Source organism: Acomys minous (assembly GCF_964271855.1).
Source record: "Acomys minous genome assembly, chromosome: 15".
Classification (NCBI taxonomy): domain Eukaryota; kingdom Metazoa; phylum Chordata; class Mammalia; order Rodentia; family Muridae; genus Acomys; species Acomys minous.
The window spans coordinates 9,073,210-9,093,765 of record NC_140497.1 but is presented as its reverse complement, the minus strand read 5'-3'; the positions used below and the strand labels follow the sequence as shown (position 1 = coordinate 9,093,765).

Sequence of the window (20,556 nt, the reverse complement as noted above, 5' to 3'; positions counted from 1 at the left end):
GAAGAGCTACCACGACCAGCACCAGCACCACCACCACCACCACCCGGCTTTATCTGCATGCCAATTCAAGAGCTCGCTCACTGCTCCCAGACTGAGATAAGACCAGACTATTCTAGTCTGTTTAGGGAACCCCTAACAGCCCATGTCTGAACTATTTCAGTTGCTTGTCTTTAGCCAGGTTGACAAAATTAACATCATCACCGAGGGGTAAACAGATAAAGGTCTCTGAACTGCCGCTCCACAGAATATGAGGTTCACATTGTCTGTAGCCAGATGTGTGCCTTGAACCCAGCCTGACAAACATCCATACCAACCACAAGAGGGATAGAGCCACCATCCCCGGCCCCTGCAGAAGCTGAGCACTGAAAGCAGGTGACAGACACAGGAAAAGAGGCGACTCAACAGTCCTGGAGTGGGAGGAGATGCAGGAAGGAAGTGTCACAATGTCATCATGTCCTTAGGAAATAACACAGAGCAGTGAGAGGTGAAAGGGTACAAAGACAGAAGCGATGCGCCCCTGTAGTCTCGGCAGGCAGGAGAACTGAGGCAGGAGGATCTCTTAAGGCCAGTTTGAGGCCAGTCAGGGCAATATGGGGGGACCCATCTAGAAAGAAAAAGAGGTGGGGCAAAGGGATTTTTTAAAAAAGTTAATGATAAGGAAAAAAGAAACAATGGGGAACTAAGAGAGAGGGGAGGCAGAGACAGACAGACAAACAGACGGGGAGGGGGGGGGCAGAGACAGAGGCAGATAAGAAGGGAGACAGCCTGGGAAGGAGAAATGCTTTAAAAGTGACAGAATGTTAGTAAATGGCAAATCTGGAGGAGGAAAAAAATAAATGAAAGGCTTTTGATTTCTCTTTTAATTTCCCCAGCTTTTCTATTAAGCAAACAAACAGTGAGAAATAGAAGAAAATGAAAGTGAGAAACTTACTTTAAACTCAGAGCCTGGCTCCTAAAATGACAAAGAGGATTCTGAAAGGTCAGTAATGCTGTCCTGGGAAGGTTTCCACCGAGAGATGATTGTCTTATCGTAAGGGTTTGATGAAGCTTATCAGTATGCTCACATCTTCCACAAGCTCACATCTTGGGGGAGCCTGGGGGTGCACAGAAGTGCGGGAGATCCTTATGTGCCTCTGTTCCTGCCTGTCCCTGGTCCTTGGGCAGGTCCTGGTGAGCAGACGGCCCTGCAGATACACCAGACTTCACCAGGCAGACAGGCACAGGAATCTGGGAGACTCTGCTTCCGGCCCACCCTCCTTTGGGAAGAGAAACACACCACTCAGGAGCCCCTCCATACTGGCGGGTCAGCTCCATGATCGTGAACACAAGGGCCCCCTGGGGAGAAGGGGAACCACTACTGAGCGTCTGCTAGCCAGGAGTCCCAGGTGGCTGAGCCAAGCAAGAGCCCCAGTTCAGTAAAGGAGTTTTTCCTGAGCTTCTTGGTGCTCTGCATTTGAGCCAGTCCTGAGCTAAGGAAAACGCACATGGGAGGAGCCTGCAGGCCATCTCTGGCTCAGCAGCAAGCTGTCCCTCCTGTTTACTTTGTGTGTGGAAAGGATGTTTCTGGGTGGATCTAGTGTGCTGAGTTCAAGGCAGGAGAAACTGCCATGGAGGTGTGTTGGCTGGGCTTCTGGCTTTCTGTGGCTCACACAGCAGTTTTGAAAGCCAACACAGTGAACGCTGTGGAAGCTACAGGGACTATGACCAGTTTCCTTTTAAACTTCCTGCAAAGTATTTTTAGATGGAAAGAGTTTGCCTCTAAAATTTTTAGTAATAACTAAGTGTTTCAGCTTTGGGCTCATTTTAAAAATATTTTGATGAGTTTGGGATTATTTCTGTAATATAGTGAACTAACAGGAAACACAACACGGGAGCACAACAATGAAATCACCAAATATAAACAAACCCTCATGATGGCAAACAGCAGTGATGTCTAGAGCATGAGGTGAGTTCTCACGGGGAGTTCCAAGTCGGACGCTAGAGCGCTTTGTGTCTGAAGGACCGACATCCAGAGCTCAGGGCTCAAAAGGCATGGTAGGGCTCGCCCCTCTGCAGCCAGGGCTCAGGCTACACCGTGAGGTAAGTCACACAGAGGCAATCTCACTCACTTGGATTATCAGAAAGAAGATAACAGAAGTTTATTTCTTTATACACACACACACACACACACACACACACACACACACACACACACACACACGCATGGTGACTTTGGAGGCAAAAGCAGGTGAATCTTTGAGTTCGAGACCAGCCTCGTTTACAAAATGAGTTCTAGGACAGCCAGGGCTACACAGAAATCTTGTGTTGAAAAACCAATGTGTGTGTGTGTGTGTATGTGTGTGTGTGTGTGTGTGTATGTGCGCGCGTGTGCGCGAGCACATAGATGTATATGGCAAATAAGTTTCAGGGTTCTTTTTTAACTATTATATTTTGATTTGTGGCTCCACAGCTGGAGCCTAGGAACTAACATATCCTAGAGAAGTATTTACCATTGAACTACATCCCTAGCCCAGGGCAAGAAAAATCTGTAACAGATATAAAAATGTGCACAGTACATGCCAGTTACTGAATCAGAGGGCAGGGCTCACAAAAAGGAATTTCTCAATCAATATCCTGTCATTAGAACCGAACAAAAATTTAGAAGCAAAGTTGACCTAAAAGTATCAGGTATTAATGACCATTGTGTCCTATATTGATGATTTACTGCTAAGTGAGTCTGACAGAGGCTCTGGCTTCTCCTGCAGCTGTTCTGACATAAGCCCTCAGATGGCCTGGGAGCCACAGTCACTGAGGGTAAAGCTCAGACACGGCCTGGGGTTGGAAGCGGGCAGCCTGAAGATGGAGCCAAAAGCCTTAGCACCCAGTATCCCAACCCAGGGGACAGCTTCCTGCCACATGACCAGTCTTAGGCTCTACATTGACACAGTGTCATCATCCCAAAGCTTTTTAGTTGTAAAACACTGGACATATTTAACAAAAGAAATGTTTTCTATGTATCAATTTGTGTGACAGACACATTGGTCTGTGTATGTACACACTTACCATGAAAGGAAAAGCTACTCCTGTAGTTCCCACGCGGGCCACCTGCCCAGGTCTCTTCCCAGGGTCCTCCTGGCTGTGTGGTATGGGAACTGGCTTCCCTTGCTGAATGTGCCCTCAGCAAGCATTTGTCCACCTCTGGGTTGGCATGTCTTCTGCCAGGTCCCTGCTTGGCAGACACAGGATGCCCGCCACTTGATGGCTCAGTCACTGTTGCCCATGGCTGGGCAGCCATACCTGGAAAAGGTCAGGGAATGAGAGACACCAGCCCTCTGTGGAGCTCATGACATCCTGCTGACATTGGGTGTGCCAACACTCTTTTGGCACCAGCACTTGAGTGTGCCCCTCCAAAGTCATGTTGACATGTCCGTGTCACGTCCGTGGTGGAGAGTAGGGAAGGGCCTCCTCCCAGACATCAGCGTCCACAAGCAGCAACAGCCCCAGCCAGAGGAAACACCCAACTCGCTCATGTGTTCAGCCATGAGCGGAGCCTTACAAAGGCTTCCAGGATATTCCTCGGCCTGCCTTGGCCTTTTCAGCCTTGTGCTCTTAGACTCATTACATCCCTTCCTCCTGTGGGTAAAGCAAAGTTCCACATAGGAAGGACTGGGCCTTTTCCTGACTAACACTGGAAACGCCTGACCTCGGGCCTCCAGTGTAGGCTCGACTGCAAGCTTTGTCACACTCCAGTCTGCAAAACTAGAAGTGGTTGGTCTCTGCTCTTCCTTGGGGACAACACAGGCTTAGGTGCTGCCCCTACTGCACAGGGCTGAGGCGGTTCAGAAGCCCCATGGGAAAGATCACCACAGACTGTGTGAACAGGCACCCAAGAGCCCAGGTAATGGCATGACCTCTTGCTAGCAGTGTCTACCGAAGAGCTGTCTGTGTAAAGAAGGCCGTGACACCCATATACCTCACAAGAGACAGCAGCGCCCAGTCACTAGCTGTGACCGCTACAGCTGGGAAGGGTGGCCACTCTCTAGACCAGTGGCTCTCAACCTGCGGGTCACAACCTCTTTGGGACGTGGAATGTCCCTTACACAGGGATGGGAAAACACAGATATTCATATTAGGATTCATAACCATAGCAAAATTACAGTTATGAAGTAGCAACAAAAATAAGTTTAAGGTTAAGGGGTCACTACAACATGAGAAACTGCACTAAAAGGTGGCAGCATATGAACCACTGCACTGGGCAGGAAAGGCAGAGACAACCGGTGACATCATTCCCAGAGCCTTCTCATCGGACACTCTCGTCTCCGAGGTACCGGGGAGAAGTCCTGCTGAAAAGAGATGTGTGTGGGGAGCGACCAGAAGCCACCTGAGCTATGGAACAGCACCCAGTTGACACGCATGGACGCAGAGGATGTAGTGTGAGCTCACACTCCTGGTGGAGGCCGGAGAGAGTGAGATGGGCTTTCTAACCGTACCCTGGTCCCATGAAGACTTGCCAACACATCCTAGATATCGAGTGTCCTCAGACACTCAAACAGTGAGCTTAGGCTCGCATTACCAGATAGGACCTGGAGTGGGTTTGGCTTCTGTAGACAGCTGTCACTTTATTAAGCTTCTGCCCAGTTAAAAAACCACTAGGCTGGCGCCTCAACAAAGCAGACGTAAGAGTCACAGGGTTTACAGTTGATAATCTTAGGGACACAAAGTAAAGGCTTTCTTAGAATGATATAAATAGGCATCGATACATCAGATAAAGTTAAAACATTAGGATTCAAAATATGCTGAGGCCGACCACCCACGGCAAGCGCTAAGTCACACATGAGATTCAAGAGCAGCCACCACTTCAAAGGTAGTTTTGATGAAAATAAACTGTACTTTAATTGTGTACACTTGGGGAAAGTTTTTGTGTCTGCCGACAGCATGGCGAGCCAGTGTCTGGACATCCCACCCACAAACACTACAGTGAGAGCATTTGCCTGTGGTCATTCAGGCAAGCTGCTTGTCCTGGGCCCCAGCACTCAGGATGAGCATCTCTGGGTATGGTACCCCTCACGGCCTAGAGGGCAGGAGTTGTCATTGCTCTGCCTTGAAACTGACAGACTAGCTTAGCCACTTTGGTCAATTAGAAATAGCCTGAAGACCCAGAGGCCTTATTTTGTCAATTAAGAAATATACGACTAAAAAATTCTCATTTGAAAAATAGGTTATTAGGTTCTTTGAGGGGTATTTTGTTTTTGAAGTACAAGATTTCACACCTCCTCCATGCCAGGAGGAGTGGGTAAATTCCAGCAAGCCACCAACAAGAACCCTCTACCAGAACTGTGTCCTTCCACTTCTTGCCACTAGAGGGCGGTGCACTGCCATCAGCTTAAAATTCCACCTGCTAGGCAATGTCCATAAATAGCAACAAATCACATGATCTTAGGTCAATTCTTTGCAATGAAAAAGAACATGACTTCCAAACAAGGCACGTTCACAGTCACATGCAGTCCTTCCTAGTGAACCCTTTCTATGACCCGGACTGGCTTCCTTAGCAGCTTGCACACTGGGCCAACATGGCTCCCTCCCTGACGCTGACCCTGAAGACCCAGCATGGCTGAGGCCACATCAAAAGAATCAGGAAGAGATCATGATGGCAAAGGCCTCCTGCAGGCTGACCAAAGCCTCAGCATTACTTCTCGGCTACTTTATAGTTAATACTAATTAGAGAACAAGTTAGTATTCACCTAGATCTAAACTTGTTTGTATCCTCATCTGTTGGCTGTGCGCTGGGCTGTGCGGAACCCTGGACACCCATCTGCCGGCACCACGCTCCACCTGGTCCCTGGGTACTAGAGCCTCTTCTTCTGAGGCACCTGGCCGTTGGTCCTTTCTTGCCTGCTGCCCTTGGCTTCAGGCTGTGCGAAGTTCCAATCCACAGGATTGAGAAGTTGCTGCGTCTTTTTGTGTGTCCAGTAGGGGTTGATGATGAGGGTGAGCAGGGCCAAGCCAGAGAGGAAGAGTGCAAAGTGAGGCAGGAACAAGCTGCCGAGGAGCGCGTCCCAGTGAGTGAAGCACACCCACCACATGTGGTAGGTGAGGATCATGCGGCAGTGGAACATGTGGACCATGAGCCACTGGTTGACCTTCCAGAACAGGGAGTCCGACCAGCCGGCCTGCGCACAAAGCAAACACAGTGTCAATACGGAAGGAGGGATGGCACCTGCGCCATTTACACACCACAGACTTAATTCAGAGCGATAGGCCTCTCACCAGCATTTGCTTTCCAGGGCTTAATTCTGAAGGAAGGTAAGAGCCTGGGCCATGCCCTTATCAGCCCAGCCTGCTCTGCTTGCTCCTTACCCCCTAAGGCAAGACTCAATTTTTTCTATCTTGAATTAGCACCTGTTTATCACATGGGTCTCACTTATCCAGCAACAGTGAACACACAGCCTGGGGGGCCTTGGATGAAAGCTAAAATGAACACGCTGTCACACCATGCTCACAGCAAAACCTAGAGGTGAGTTTCTGCAGCTGTAGCTGAGGTGGGGCAGCACTTGCTGCCTCGTCATGGACATAAAGTCAAGCTCGGCCACCCCACATAGACCAGGTGCTTCTTGGCACACAGGCCTCCTCAGACTGCCCACCGCGGTGCACAGGTGGCTGCTGCTCCCTCACAGGATGAGCCTCTGCCCTGTAGGAGCAGAATGTGGAAACTCAGGGGCTGGACTCAGGGCCAGCTGGGAGGTCCGGAAGCTAAGGTGTGGTGACTACTGTTCTGGAAGCCGGGCCTCTGAGGTCTGAGGCAATGCTTACCTCCAAGTTGTCCAGGAACCAACTTCTGAATTCAGTAAACCATTAAGAGGACGCTGCTCTCACAGTACCGTAAAGACACATGCATATATTCTGACAGCCCCCTAAAGGGTAAGAGTCGATGGCTTAAGGGGTGGCCCTTTGAGTGTATAAAATATAAAACACGGATCTCTTCAGAATGTTTTAAGTGACTTAGTCTTAAGAGCCACTATCTTTCTTTTAACTCTAAGATTTTATTAAATTTAAGAAGCTGAGAGGAGGCTCATGCTTTTAATCTCAGTATTTCTGAGGCAGAGGCAGGTGGATCTCTGTAAATTCAAGGCCAGCTTGATCTACAGAACTAGTTCTGGGGCAGTGAAGGAAATGCAAATAAATCCTGTCTCAAAAAAACAAAACTAAATAGATTAGATGGATGGATGGAAGGATGGACAGATAGACAGACAGACAGACAGACGATAAGAAGCCAAATCCAGCCAGGTGATATCTCCCTGCACAGTCCTGACTGTAGGTCCCAGTGACATTCTAGCCAATGTGGTAGAGGCGTCCTGCTCTGCAGGCAGGCCACAGCACCCCTACAGGGCCCCCTTGGGTAGCACCCACCTTTAGGAGCATCCAGGAGATGCAGGTGAAGGGCGTGCTCATCTCTAGGAGCAAAGTGGCCATGGCTAGATAGTGGCCAGCTCTGAGATTGAGCATTGACCCAAGAAACCCAAGGAAGGCGAAGGAGTGGTGGACAACCAAGAACACGTCAAACGTCCAGAAGAGCAGGTTGGACAGGTGGACAGCCACATTCTCAAAGAAGAAGAATCCAGTGGCTGTGGTGATGTGAAACCAGCACCAGTTCTGCTGCCCGAGAGCTTTGTCGGCAGGAAGCACGGGGTCTCCCAGCAGAGCCCACAGGCCCGCAGTTGTGCTCTGGAGGCCAAAGACAGCACGGGTAGCTGCCAAGTTCCAGAAGACCTTCTCTTTGGCTGCCAGGGAGCGGTAGGTGGCATTCAGGGAGGATGACAGCTGGTGGCAAACCACAAAGACACCCAGGTAGAAGACAAAGCCAGCTACCGCCAGAGTGGAGCGAATCTTCCAGGAAGCATAGTCCAGGTCGAAAATGCTCTCCGCCGCCACATCATGGTTGTTTACAGGAGTCATGATCCTAACCTGGATGCCAGGGGTGTCCCCGGGCCACCAGCCAGCAGCTGCGCTTGACGTCAGTCCACTTTCAGTGGAGCTGTCTCTAGGGTCTTCAGGTATCCATCTTCAATCTGAAGAAGAAAGGAAATTCACCTTGTGCTCACTCAGAAGAGGGAAGGAGAGAAAGACGACACCACCGCCTCCCTCCCAGGCACACAGCCTACCTGCCCCGCCCCCACCACAGGACAAAGGTGTGCAAAGTATTTCTTAATCGCTCTCCCTTACTCTTATGCTTACAAGGGTACACAAACCCTGCAAGATGCCTTCAGACAGCACAGGGGAAGGAAACAGGAGGAGCTGAGACACTCAGCCAGGAAGGAAGGCAGACACTACCTAACTTGGGGTGGGGGTGAGGGTGGCTCTTCCCACAGAACTCCAGTCTCAGCTCTAGCCTTTGCAGCAGCCTGGCAATAAACTACATAATCCAGGGGCCAAGCGCTGATACCGGAATACATACAAGCTGAGGCCTGGTCTCTAGAATCTGAGGTAAGGATGTTTCCTTCACGGTCCATGTTTGGGAAAGCTGCTAATAAAAACACCATGCTTACATGGATGATGACGGACCATGGGGCCAGGAACACCTGGGTTTAAATTCTGCTCCTCTGTATTCCGGCCATGTAGCCTTTGGACATTTCGGGGACTCAGTTTCCCCAAGGAGAGAGCAGCCCACGAGCTCTGGAGAGTAGTAGACGCTGTGGGACTATAGCAAGGTCTGGGACATGGTCCAGGTTGAGGGTCCCTAATCTGGAACATTCTAAGAGTTTATCTGAAGTGACTGTTAATTCCTTTTACAGCTCATTGCAAGTGCCCTATGCTGCTTCCTGTGACTTCAGTTCCTCCGGTAAGACCCCAAACTCTCCTGCATCTTGCTCCATGTTTTAGCTCTTTACATCCTGAGTTCTAATCTCTGCATATGGCCTCCTGCTCCTGGACCCAACCCAGCCATCTTAAATCTCTTTGCTTCACATGCCCTCCAGTCTATGGAGAAGCACCACACGAAGGCCAAATGCCCTTGTGGTAGGCTTCAGACAAACTCGCATGCCCTGTGGGACCACACCTGAGCTGCACTCCAGTACCTAGCCCCAGGCTGCCTCACACCAGCCTTCTGAGGCAGAAGCCCAGCCTGCCCATCTTTATCTATAACTCAACAGCCTGGTACAATGGCTGGCGCACAGTAGGCCCTCACGAAATACTTGTTGAATGCATACGCAGACTCTAAATTGTGCTTGGATAGCAAAGGTTGCCTAAATTGAATCTACTGTGGCTGTGACATTGTAAAATCGAGGGTCTCAAGGCTGGAGGAAATCATAACACCTAATGAGCCTTTCACATCCGGAACCAGCATATCACTGACAGACAGCGGGTCCCACAGCAAGCAGGACCTACCCTGACCCTACCTCCTCAACGGCAGGGTGCTTCCTCTAGCCTACTTTGAGGGACAGAGGGTTGTGCCCTCACTGACTGAACCACGAGGCAGCAGGGCAGGGTACCAGAAGCACATCAGCTCTCTACCTACACGAACCCATCCACTCTGTAGCCACAGAAGGCACCAGGACACGTGGCTTGTGCTGAGCTTGGAAGCGAGGCCCATGCCAAGGGACAAAGGAACCTGAAAGCATTACACTCCTAAGCTGGCAGTGGCCCTATGGCCAAGGACAATATGCTGGAAGGGCGGGTTTTCCCCTAACTTTAACACGTGCTACAGCTGTATGGACATAACTCTGATATCCCCTGCAATTCTGGGAGCCCCGTGTCACTGTCCCCCAAGTGTGTTTCCTGGCACAGGGAACTACTCTCTGGAGATGACAACCTGGATGCTGTTGTATGCACAGCCCACACCTGTGGCTCATGACTCTGCTTGTGGCAACACTAGTTTATGTCACAATCCCAATGACTCCTAGAGAAATTGAACATGGTCTCACAGGGCTGGGGCATCTGGCCTTGGTATGACTCTGCATTATTTTTTGTTTTGGTTTGGTTTTTTGTTTGTTTGTTTGTTTGTTGTTTGTTTCTCTGTGTGTATTCCTGGCTGTCCTGGACTCACTATGTAGATCAGGGGGCCTCGAACTCACAGGGATTTACCTACCTCTGCCTCCTGAGTGCTGGGATTAAAGGCATGCGCCACCATGCCCGGCTCTGCATTGTTTTTCTTTTTCTTTTTTCTTTTTCTGAGAATGAAGCTGGCTTTGAACTTGTAATGTCGTTGCCCCCCACCCCGCCCCCATCTTGCATTTGTCCACAAGTCATGAGACTGGGAACAAGTTCCCCTTCTGCTGTGATTGCATTACTGTACCAGTAGCCAACATGTCAGCTTCCTATGCGGCCTGAGTCTTGGCAGGGGCGGACCCCCAAGTATGGAAATCTCTAGTAGGTCCACTTCCTAAATCAAGTGACACGAGTATTATCTCAAGAAGGTTCTGGTTTAGCCAGAGTAGGAAGATCCCTAGAACATCAGGATCAGTGGATCAAAGACAGCCCGGCCCAGTGGGTTCTCTCAGCTCCACCCAGCACAGTGGCTGACCCTGGAAATAAAAAGTGCATGGAAGGAAACACAGGATACTGTGTCAGGCACATCCACCTAGTCTGTTTCATCTTCACCAGAGAAAGAATGGCTCTAAATCTTCAAGGTACCTTCAGAGAGGGCATCTAAAACACAGCAATGTACATCAGTCAGTCACTGACACAGACACAGCCGAGCAGACCTCCTGGCCATCCCAGAACAGGTACCAAAGAGCTACAGAACCGCTGGATTGATTATACACCAGAACACATCACACTTCAACCCCTATCACCACCTCCCCCACTCGGGTTCTGTGCTTAGACCTCCTGCTATGGGTGCTTCTATACAGCAACATGCACCAAACTTTAGGCAGCTTGTGTTGTCTTAGTAACTAACTGTACCAATCAGCATCCTTCATCTGGGGAGGCGGCAGCAAGGCCAACTTTAACTTCCTCAACCCTGAGAGTCACAGGCCAGGTTCTGGCTGCGGGGAGCCTGTCTGGTGTTAGGATGCTAGCTTGCCACCCCTCCCTGGAGTCCTGCCGGTCCCTCTGCAGAGTCAGAGCTGTGCCTAGTAGGCAGCAGATGCGAACGGGACCAGCTCAGTTCTCCTTTTGCATCTATTTCTTATCCTCAAACTGACCACATCCTTCTCATGTCAAAAAGGCAAAAAGGGGGACACTGAGGCTTCTCTCCCTCTTCTTCTGCATGCCTGCTTCACACCAAGCCTAACTTGAGGGCTTCTCCATACTGCATACTGTGTAAAGTATACTGCACAGTGCTTGCCTGTCACAGAGTCCTCCTGGCTGGTATACCTTACCCTCTGCCCTAAACCTCTGCAGCCTAGGGGCTGGGCTGCCCTTCCCTATAAAATCCAGTCATTTTGGCTACACTGATCCTTTTGGTCTCCTGGCTCTCCCCCTTTCCCTCCCCCCTCTCCTCACACGAGTCAAGTCCACTCTGGAGTCTCCCAGATGTCTCTGGCTGTGCTCTCCCTCGTATCTACATTTAAACTTTTCCCACCACCATACCTACGACAGTCACAACCTTTCTTTTTCTTTTTCACTCAACCCTGAGATGCACCATTTGCCACTAACAGAGCAAGGCCAGTTGCTTCATAATCTCCAGTCAGGTGTGGCCTCTGGGACCCTGTGAACTTCCTTGATTTCTCTCCCCCACAAAGGGGGAACCATGGTCCAAAAGGCTGTGTGGCCTCACTGCACCCGCGAACACTCATCTTAGGCCAGCACTTCTACAGTTACTCACTGCAGAAACCCGGCCACACTGGCTGTAGCTCTTCTTTGACACAATCAACAGACCACGCCATGGATGAGGTAAGAGGAGTCTCCCAACACTTTCAGAACCACACACACAGGCAGTTGCTCAAAATATTTTCCCAAAAGCAAAAGAACTGTATGCTCAACAAAACTGAAAAAAAAAACCATAAGCCTGAAAATAGAGAAATGAAACCTTGTTATCCTCTGAGCGAGCTCTAAGCAATACCACAAGTTTCTGGCACCTGCTGAGTCAGTCTTGCTCTGGATAAAAACATTCCCTTTTTATTTTTACAGAAAGGGATAAATGCATGTAAGCTGTTTACCATTTCTTCGCCTTTAGCAACACATCAGACAACATCCCTCACTAGCCTTCTCCCATGCGGTTCTGGAGTAAGAGACGGTGTAAGAGACACATGACTGGGCTGTGTGTTTATTTACCTATCCAGGATCCTAGAGGGATTTTTCCAGTTTCTCACTGTCCTAACATATCCTGTACTATCTCAGGGCAACTGTTCAGGGAGAGCGTTCATGGGGCCTAGAAAGGAGGCCCAGTCTGTGAGCATTGTTTTCATAACAACCAGACCCTGGAAGACAGGGATGGTCTAACAGAGGCGTGGAAGACCCAGTGGGTGAGGAGGCACCTCATATTTTCACAATAACCGATGTCTCCTTGACCGTGACTTTTTCCAAATGCTCACACTCTCCCTGAAAAGTTTCAGTAAAAACAAAACATGGCAGCAAATCCAGTATATGGCTACAGATTTTATATGTAAACAGGCAAACAGTGATATATTCAAACAGTACTTTGCAGCTGCCACATTCAGGCAGACTATTAATACCCAATAAAAGGCCTCAGGCATCTTTACCTAAGGCAGCACCCTAGTCCCTGGACCTGTTACCACCCGGGTGCGCTGACAGCCAGGTGTCCTTATTTCTCCTCTCTTTCACTACGAGCTGACACCACCCACTCCCACCCCCAGGTGATCACGTTACCAGTGCCTTTTCCCCTCTGGTCCCATGATGATCCATGCTGAAGCTCCCGTGGCCCTAGCACTGTACTGACCTAGCCCAGCGCCCTGTACAGCTTCGTCCCAGGCCGGTCCATCACTTTGCTACCCCTGGTACCATGTTCTCTGGCGCCCCATGTCAACTTGTCCAAACGCACCAAAGTCTGGCTCATCACCCGCGCCCCCGGTGGTCCCACGACCTAGAGACCAAACCCAAAGGGATGCCTCCCTCCTCGGGTGGTCAGGCAACCGCAGCCCCCACTGCAGGAGGATGTATAGTGGGCGCCCTCCACGTCTCACCTGCTTTAAGGTGAGCGGAACGGGGCCACCGCTTCTTGTCCCATCAGCTGCTCAGACTCGCCATCCCAAGAGCTCCCGCGCCGCGGACACACCTCGTGACATGAGCCAGACAGGATACTAGCGGGTGGGTAGCACTGAAGTCTAGGACCCCACGTCCACCCGTGTCCCCGCCTCAGCTGGCTCGCCGGCTTTCCATCCGCCCTACTCTTAGCGCTGGAGAATCACCCACGACACTGTCGCGCGCTGAGCAAACACTACCTACTGCGCACGCGCACCGCCGCAGACAACAGGCTTAGGCCCCGCCCCTGTGGGACACTACCATAGAGGGCTGGGGCGGGGGAGGGAAGAGAGCCGTACCACCCAGCGCCGCGGGGGTGCCCGGAGCCGGCTGCACTTGTGTAATACGCGCTGCGCGGGATCCCTAGAAAAGGCTATGGGAAAAGTCCGTAGAGGAATTCCTAAAGAACCCCAACTGGTCGGAACGTGGTGGCGCACGCCTTTTATCCCAGCACTCAGGAGGTAGGGGCAGGTGGATCTTTGAGTTCGAGACCAACCAGGTCTACAAAGCGAGTCTTTTTTTTTTTTTCTCCTTTATTAATTTATTCTTGTTACATCTCAATGGTTATCCCATCCCTTGTATCCTCCCATTCTTCCCTCCCTCCCTACAAAGCGAGTCTTAGGACAGCCAGGGCCACACAGGCAAACCCTGTCTGGAAAAACAAATAAAATGAACCCCTTACTGACTCTCAACGCCCTTCCCCCATCCTTCGGCCTAGACCTACTACCAAAATCCTCCCCACCTACACCACCTCCCAGCTCAGAGGTGAGCCTCAAACTGATGACCCGGTTAGGGTTGCACAATGTGGGCCGTGCTTGGAGCTCGCGGCGACTGACTGGAGCTGGCATACTGCTCTCAGGCTGGCAGGATGGACCAGAGCTTGTCCCTTGCTACAGCACCACTGTCTCCAAGGTGGCGGCTCCCTGCTCCAGTTTGCACAAGGACAGTGTGGATATAGGGTCCCTTAGGAAAAGAGGGCCTCTCTTTTGAGAGGCCTGTGCGAAGCTGCCCTGTGTTCAGGTCAAGAGCGGAAGCTAATAGACCCTGGATCCCCAGAACCAGCATTGCCCGAAGAGCAAAGACCTCTGGACCCAGTTCACCCGTGCCATGCCCCTACCAAGACCTGGGTCACGTAAGGTAGAATTGGGTGCAGCAGAATGGGTCCCTTCTCTCTGAGCAGTTGCCCACCCAGCTCGTAAAGCACCTGCAGTCACCTGCCATAGCAGGAAAACCAACCTGGCCCTGGAGTCACACAACTTGCCTCAGCACTCCTTGTGCAATGTCAGCTAGCCGGGTGCTTTCAAATGTCTGGCTGGTATCTGGCAGAGCAGTGGCCCACCCTACTTGGATTGCAGACAGGTGGCCACAGAGCAGAGCCTTCCCCAGAACCCTGTAACACACTCAAAAGACTCTAGGAGGAATAGAGTCAGGCACATACCCGCCGTCCTGGTTCTGATTTTGTCTCTGAACACCCAGGGATTTCAACATAGTTAATTATGGAGGCCTCTTACAAAAGAACCTTTGAGAAACACACAAGATGGGTAAAATGGCCAATGTGCTGTGACTTAAGCCCCGTGCCCCTTTGAAAGTAAATGCCATGGAATCACCTGCTTTGGGCAGAGATTTGCATTGACACTCAATTTCTCTTATATCCCCAATGTCTCATCAATGTTTGTTTCACTTCTGACATGGTATTTGTCACCTCAGTCTGGGTCCTCCCACTCTGCCTTTGTGAGCACCTGCAGAGTTTCAAGGTCACTCCCAAGCTATGTAGAGACCTTGTTTCAAAATAAAGAAAGAGCAAGCTGGTGCAGATAGGAAGGTCAGGAGTTAAAGGTCAACTTCAGCTCTGCAGTTGATATTACGGCCAGCCTGGGTTAGGCTGTTTACGGACAAACAAACAAAATGCCTGTGTGTCTCCTGCTCCTGTTGTCATCTCTGGCGTTTACAGCCTAGGCACTCCCTTCCATCCGGTCAACCTGGCTGGATGCCTTCGCTAAGCATTCCTTAAGCTTCCTGCATGTCAGGTGTCACGATAAACATTCCACAGAAAGATGCCCAGCGCTTGTTGACGGTGAGTCTGTAGGCAGCTGCCCTTAGATGCTGTGCCGTGGACCATGGAGAAGGTGAATTGGGATGAGTTTAATGGAGGTGGAGGCGAGGGACAATTTAACACTCGCTTCCTGGTGCGGTAGCAAAATGTTTCCTCAGTATGAGATATCCTTCTACCATAGGAGTCCTGAGCCCTGGGTATTGATGTTTAGTATGGCACGCCCAGGGATACACAAATAAAATAATAAAAAGAAAAAAGATTTTTCCTTACAAGGCATTGGTAGATGGGTAAATAAGGAGTTGTTATACAGGAGAAAGGAGGGGAGGGAGAAATGGTATAATTATATTATCTCAACAACAACAACAACAAAAAGCCAGGCCTGGTGGCACACGCCTTCAATCCCAGCACAAGGGAGGCAGAGGCAGGTGGATCATTGTGAGTTTGAGGCCAGCCTGGTCTACAAAGTGAGTCCAGGACAGCCAAGGCTACACAGAGAAACCCTGTCTCGAAAAAACCAAACATAGCAACAAGCCACACTTAAGGGCATAAGCATGAGTGATCTTTGAGTTTCGCTTCACTCCTTTCTCAGCCATAAATCTAGAGTTTTCTGAGCGTTTCATGGGCAGGATAATGAACTTTGTCCACCGTCAAGCATATGTCTTAACTCTGCATCCTGGTATCATACAGATCTCTTCCACCCTTGTGACCTCTGTTCCCACTTTGTCAGGCTGCAATCCTGTTTATTGTCTCTCAAAAACCACAGTATGACTTTGTTTACTGAATCTCAGTCTCGGCTGTGTGCTGTCCTCTTTATAGGTGCTTGACTGTTAACATTGGAGCTTAAAACTATGTGAAAGGAGTGTTTTTGTTTTGTTTTGGTTTTTGAGTTTTGGGGTTTTTGTTGTTTTGTTTTTTCGAGACAAGGTTTCTCTATGTAGCCTTGGCTGTCCTGAACTAACTTTGTAGACCAGGCTGGCCTCAAACTCACAATGATCCACCTGCCTCTGCCTCCCTTGTCCTGGGCTTAAAGGCGTGCGCCACCACGCCTGGATTTTTTTTTTTTTGAGATAATTAAAGGCATGTGTGTCACCACGCCCAGCAGTTTTCTTAATAATCCTGCAACTCTGCTTTCTACTGACTTACAAGAAACTCTTTTCTTTTTGTTAGCCGGCAGCACCCCCCACCCGTGTGCTGACACTTTTCCTTGACGCCCCCCCCCCTTGGTTCCGATTTAAACTTTTGCCTTATAGTCTGTTCTCTGTTTCTGTTTGGGCTGGGCCTGTATACCACATGAGTGCAGTGCTGGAGGAGGCCAGGAGAAAGCCTTCAAACTGGCCTTACAGACGGTCGTGAGCTACCATGTGGGTGCTGAGGATGGGACCCAGGTCCTCTGGAAGAACATCCAAAATTCTTGAGCACCGGAGCCCCATTATGTCCTATAATCACTAGGACAAAGCTCCTGGCATCCAGGATCAGATGGTCCATGAGCACAGCTGGGACCCACATTCATGATGCATCAAAGGAGCAGCAACAAGCTCCCTTTTGCACGTGGATGTCCAGGAGAGGCACATTCCAACTCATTCCCAGCTAGAGCCTGTTATGCTTTTTAAAATCCTGACCTCTGGCCAGTTTTAGCAGGAAGCCTGTCAAGTTGGTGGAAAAAAAAAATCCAACATTGCTTTCAGATGAAATTCCTGCAAAAAGGCAGCTTTATTATCGCTTGCCTTGTCCCCAGAGAGAGAAGCCTCTTGTACCAAGATCAATGCAGTGCCCTAACCTGGGTGTTTATTTCTTCTCTATAACTTCCCACTGCAGCCCCCCCTCCCCCAGCTCCCCTTCCCACCCACCCCCACCCCCACCCTGCCTAACCCTGTTCTCACTGCCCGCATCTTCAACTTGAGTCCAGTTTTAGCCTTGATATAGAATTCCACTACAGGATACCACCCCGCCCACAACTGGCCTCTGGGGAAAGCCCAATTTACTGTTCCTTTTTTTTTTTTCCTTTGACTATTGCAAAATTAAAGCTCCTTAAAAAAAAAAAAAGTCATAGAGAAGCCTTCCTGCTGATATGAACATCCACCATGTCCTAAAACTGTATCTTTACCTAGAAGTGTATCTTCTGGAGACCCGATGAGTTCTGAGCCACAAGGCACAGTGTCTACAGCTGGGAATGGACCTGTTGTCATGAAATTACTGGGGAGGTAACCCCATAGCACCAGAGCCTTCCCGAGCCAAACCTGGGATGACAGTGATGTTGGTCTCTACAGTGAGAGCAGGAGTGGTCTCGTGACCCCAAACTCTTTGCCATCAGCCTGTCACCAAATGGCATGGGCAGGTCTCACAGGAAGTAGGAAGTTGATGGTTGTAATTATCCTAAATCTTGGTGGGCCCAAGATATTGTCCTAGCAGTCAGCTACAGAGAGCCTGACAGTGACATGGGCACTTGCACAGCTCTCATCTTGGTGACTTAGTCCTGTGGGGACACGTGTCCACATCTAGTAGCTTTTCTTGGTTTTTACAATTTGGGAGGTAGGATGGTGAGGGGGTTCTGGTCTCAGCAAGGGAAAAGGTAGCAGAGATCCTGTAGGGACAAACCAATCCACAGCAGAAATTATCAGCATGCAATGTCACCAGTGTGGAGGGTAAAAAACGACATCAAGGAAGAAGAAACACCCCTAGCTTAACACTACAACATTTAGTGGCCAGTGTTGTTCTAGGAGGAATCATGGGTTGGGCAGGGTGCCATTGCCAAAGGGAAGCATTAGTGGAGGACACTGTGCTCTACTAGGAACTGTCGGGGAAAACACCATGTTTCAGTGGGAAGTATTAGCAGGGTGTGCTGTAATCTAGGAAGAAACTGAGGAAGTGTGCCCTTCTCCGGGTGGGCTTCCCACTGCCCCACAAAGCTCTGTACTGTACTTCCTGGGAGGTTGCCAACCAGGTCTGGGACACAGGTGACAAAGAAGGGTTTTGGTTTTGTTGTACCTTCCGTGTGTGTGTGTGTGTGTGTGTGTGTGTGTGTGTGTGTGTGTGTGTTTGGGCGTGTTCACATTCTTACACAAAGTGCATGTGGAGGTCAAAGGACGCACTGAGAGTGTCATTGTTCCTTAGATGCCTTCCACCTTGTATTTGAAACTGGTTCTGGACGATTGCTATGAAGGCCAGGTTAGCTGGCAATGAGTGGCTCATCCTCCTGTCTCTGCTTCCCATGTCATTATTGCTGAGATTATGGGATATGCACCAGCACACCTGGCTGTTAACATGGGGGCTGAGGAGTCCAGGGGAGTCCACATGTTTGTAAGTCAGGCGCTTTACTGACTGAGCCAATTCCTCAACCAGACCTGTAGGAGTTCAGTCCAAATTCTTCCTTCTTTTCTTATCTTTGCTTTTCTTCCTCCTCTTTTCTTCATCAACCTTTTCCTTCCTCTCTTCATTTTCCGTCTCCTCCTTCCATGGTTCTGGAAATCTGCTTAAGTCTTCTTGATGCTCGGTAAGCACTCTCAGCCACTTTTCCAGTCACAGAAAAATACATTATTTTCTTTTTCCAAAAAACTAAATTTCCCTCTGCTACCAGGACTAGCTTCTAACTCCTGAGCTCCATAAATCCTTCTAAATCCTGTGCATCAACCTCTGGAGTGGCTGTGACTGCAGGAACATTCCAAACCTTATCAGACTTAGGGAAACTTCATTTTAATACCTGCACATAACCACTTTGATTTACTTTTTATTCCAGTTACTAGTTTAGGAGCAACTTAACAGACACAAAGCTTGCTGCCTCTCTAGGACAATACAAAATGTGATGTGACGTGAATCAAATATAAAGTGATATAACACCTAGCAAATTACAATATAATATTACTCCACTGTTTCAAAAGTTAGGCTGATCAAATAGGCAAGTATAAGAAACAGTAACAGGGGCCCTAAAAAAAAAAATAGGATTCCTACTGTAATAACTTAGATGGATGGACATAATGTAGCTGGGATGTTTACCTAATGTTTAAAGGCTGCTTGAAAAATGAGAACTCAAGTGACTAGTGCTGGAGGTGGGGGGGGAGGATGGGGGTACAGTTGGATTCACATTTGATCTGCAGTGGAAACAGAAGAGGCATCCTCTTACCTCAGGCCTGTTTCCACTCAGCCTATCTATTTTACACATGGCATTCTAAATTCTAAAGAAAGTGGTGTCTATAACACACAACAGTCCATCCACCTGTAAAATTTGACTTACAAGAAGATAGTAATGTCTAAGTGGAAAGATAGAGGCCACGACTCAGGAGCTGGAGGTCAACTTGGCTTTCAAGGATGAAGACAGGAGGATTCCAAACAAGAGGAGACAAGACCGGAGGATAAAGACTGTGTAGCACAACCTCGGTTTCCCTCCTGTAGTCTCAAGGAAAGTGCCAAGACCCAGCTAACCTCCCCAAGGGGTTTGAGATGGAAAAACCTACTTCGTTGTCAAGATTGACCTGGAATCACCTCCCTTCCTTCCAGCAAAGCATTTCCAGGTTTTCCGAGAGGCAGGGCCACCCACAGGCCCTCCTGACCCGAGTGCACTGCTTCTTCTGTTTGTTAACTGCCAAACTGAAAACTTACCTAAATGTCTTCTCTCCAGTTTTTCCATCACAGCAACTTGCCTTGCCTTCAGATTTGTAACTGTGCCAACAGCTAAACCAAAGCCACCAACAAACCTGGAAACGAAATTCTAAACAGTCCCCAAATCGGTGTAGGGACAAGGTTCCAAATCTCCTCCCAGTAGGGAATCAGCCATTTCCTGTCTTCTCTGGAGGCTGACAGAACGAGGCGGGCAAGGTAATTTTAATAATGACTTTGTAGGCAGGTATTCATCAGGAATGGGGCCTAAGTCATCGTACATGAACAGTCATCACAGGATGCCTAATAGGAAGTAGGCGCCTCTTAACAAGGCACGCATGCGATCATTAAGCCCCACCTCATGGCAGTGACCAGCCAGAGCCAGGTTGTCAGACCTGTTGTGTAAATTGGTTAAAGTGGAGCAGATCAAGCGATCCAGTGTGATTCAGTGACCTGTCAGACCTGTGTGTGCGCGCGCACGTGAGCAGCCGTCCCAGGAGGGTCACATAGTTGGTGAACACTAAGCCTCCCGCAAAGAGGGTGAGCTGCACAGCCCAGCAAAAGTATACACAACCAGCTGCCGACTTCTAAAGCACACAGACACAAATTCTTGTCAATATGTAATGTGGCTTTTTTTTCCTTCTAGAAATTAACAAAATGGTTTGTGTTAATACGCACCAAGAGTCAGTTAGTTACAACTGTTATAATAATGATTAATGTGCCATGCTACAGATCTTGTGTGAATGAGGTTCATCATGGGAAAGAGGAAGTGGGGCGAGAGAGAGGACTCTTAAGTC

At 49.4% G+C, this 20,556-nt stretch overlaps 1 protein-coding gene and 1 long non-coding RNA gene across 5 annotated transcripts; one reads left to right on the top strand and one right to left on the bottom strand.

The window, feature by feature from the left end:
• Positions 1-824: 824 nt before the first annotated feature.
• On the top strand, positions 825-5,506 carry LOC311584511. Its single transcript, XR_014774919.1, has 2 exons — positions 825-979; positions 1,847-5,506. It is a non-coding gene; the product is annotated as an uncharacterized lncRNA (long non-coding RNA).
• Positions 4,573-20,023, bottom strand: CLN8 (CLN8 transmembrane ER and ERGIC protein). 4 transcript variants are annotated; one of them, XM_084758882.1, is made up of 3 exons: positions 19,763-20,023; positions 7,387-8,045; positions 4,573-6,149 (listed from the first exon to the last, which is right to left on the bottom strand). In XM_084758882.1, exons 2-3 carry the CDS (start codon positions 7,930-7,932, stop codon positions 5,826-5,828), a joined length of 870 nt encoding a protein of 289 aa, XP_084615008.1. In that variant the 5' UTR covers positions 7,933-8,045; positions 19,763-20,023; the 3' UTR covers positions 4,573-5,825. The 4 variants fall into 4 exon arrangements, with proteins under 4 accessions (XP_084615008.1, XP_084615007.1, XP_084615009.1 ...); XM_084758881.1 differs by lacking the exon at positions 19,763-20,023 and adding an exon at positions 13,059-13,339; XM_084758883.1 differs by lacking the exon at positions 19,763-20,023 and adding an exon at positions 10,553-11,389.
• Positions 20,024-20,556: the final 533 nt, after the last annotated feature.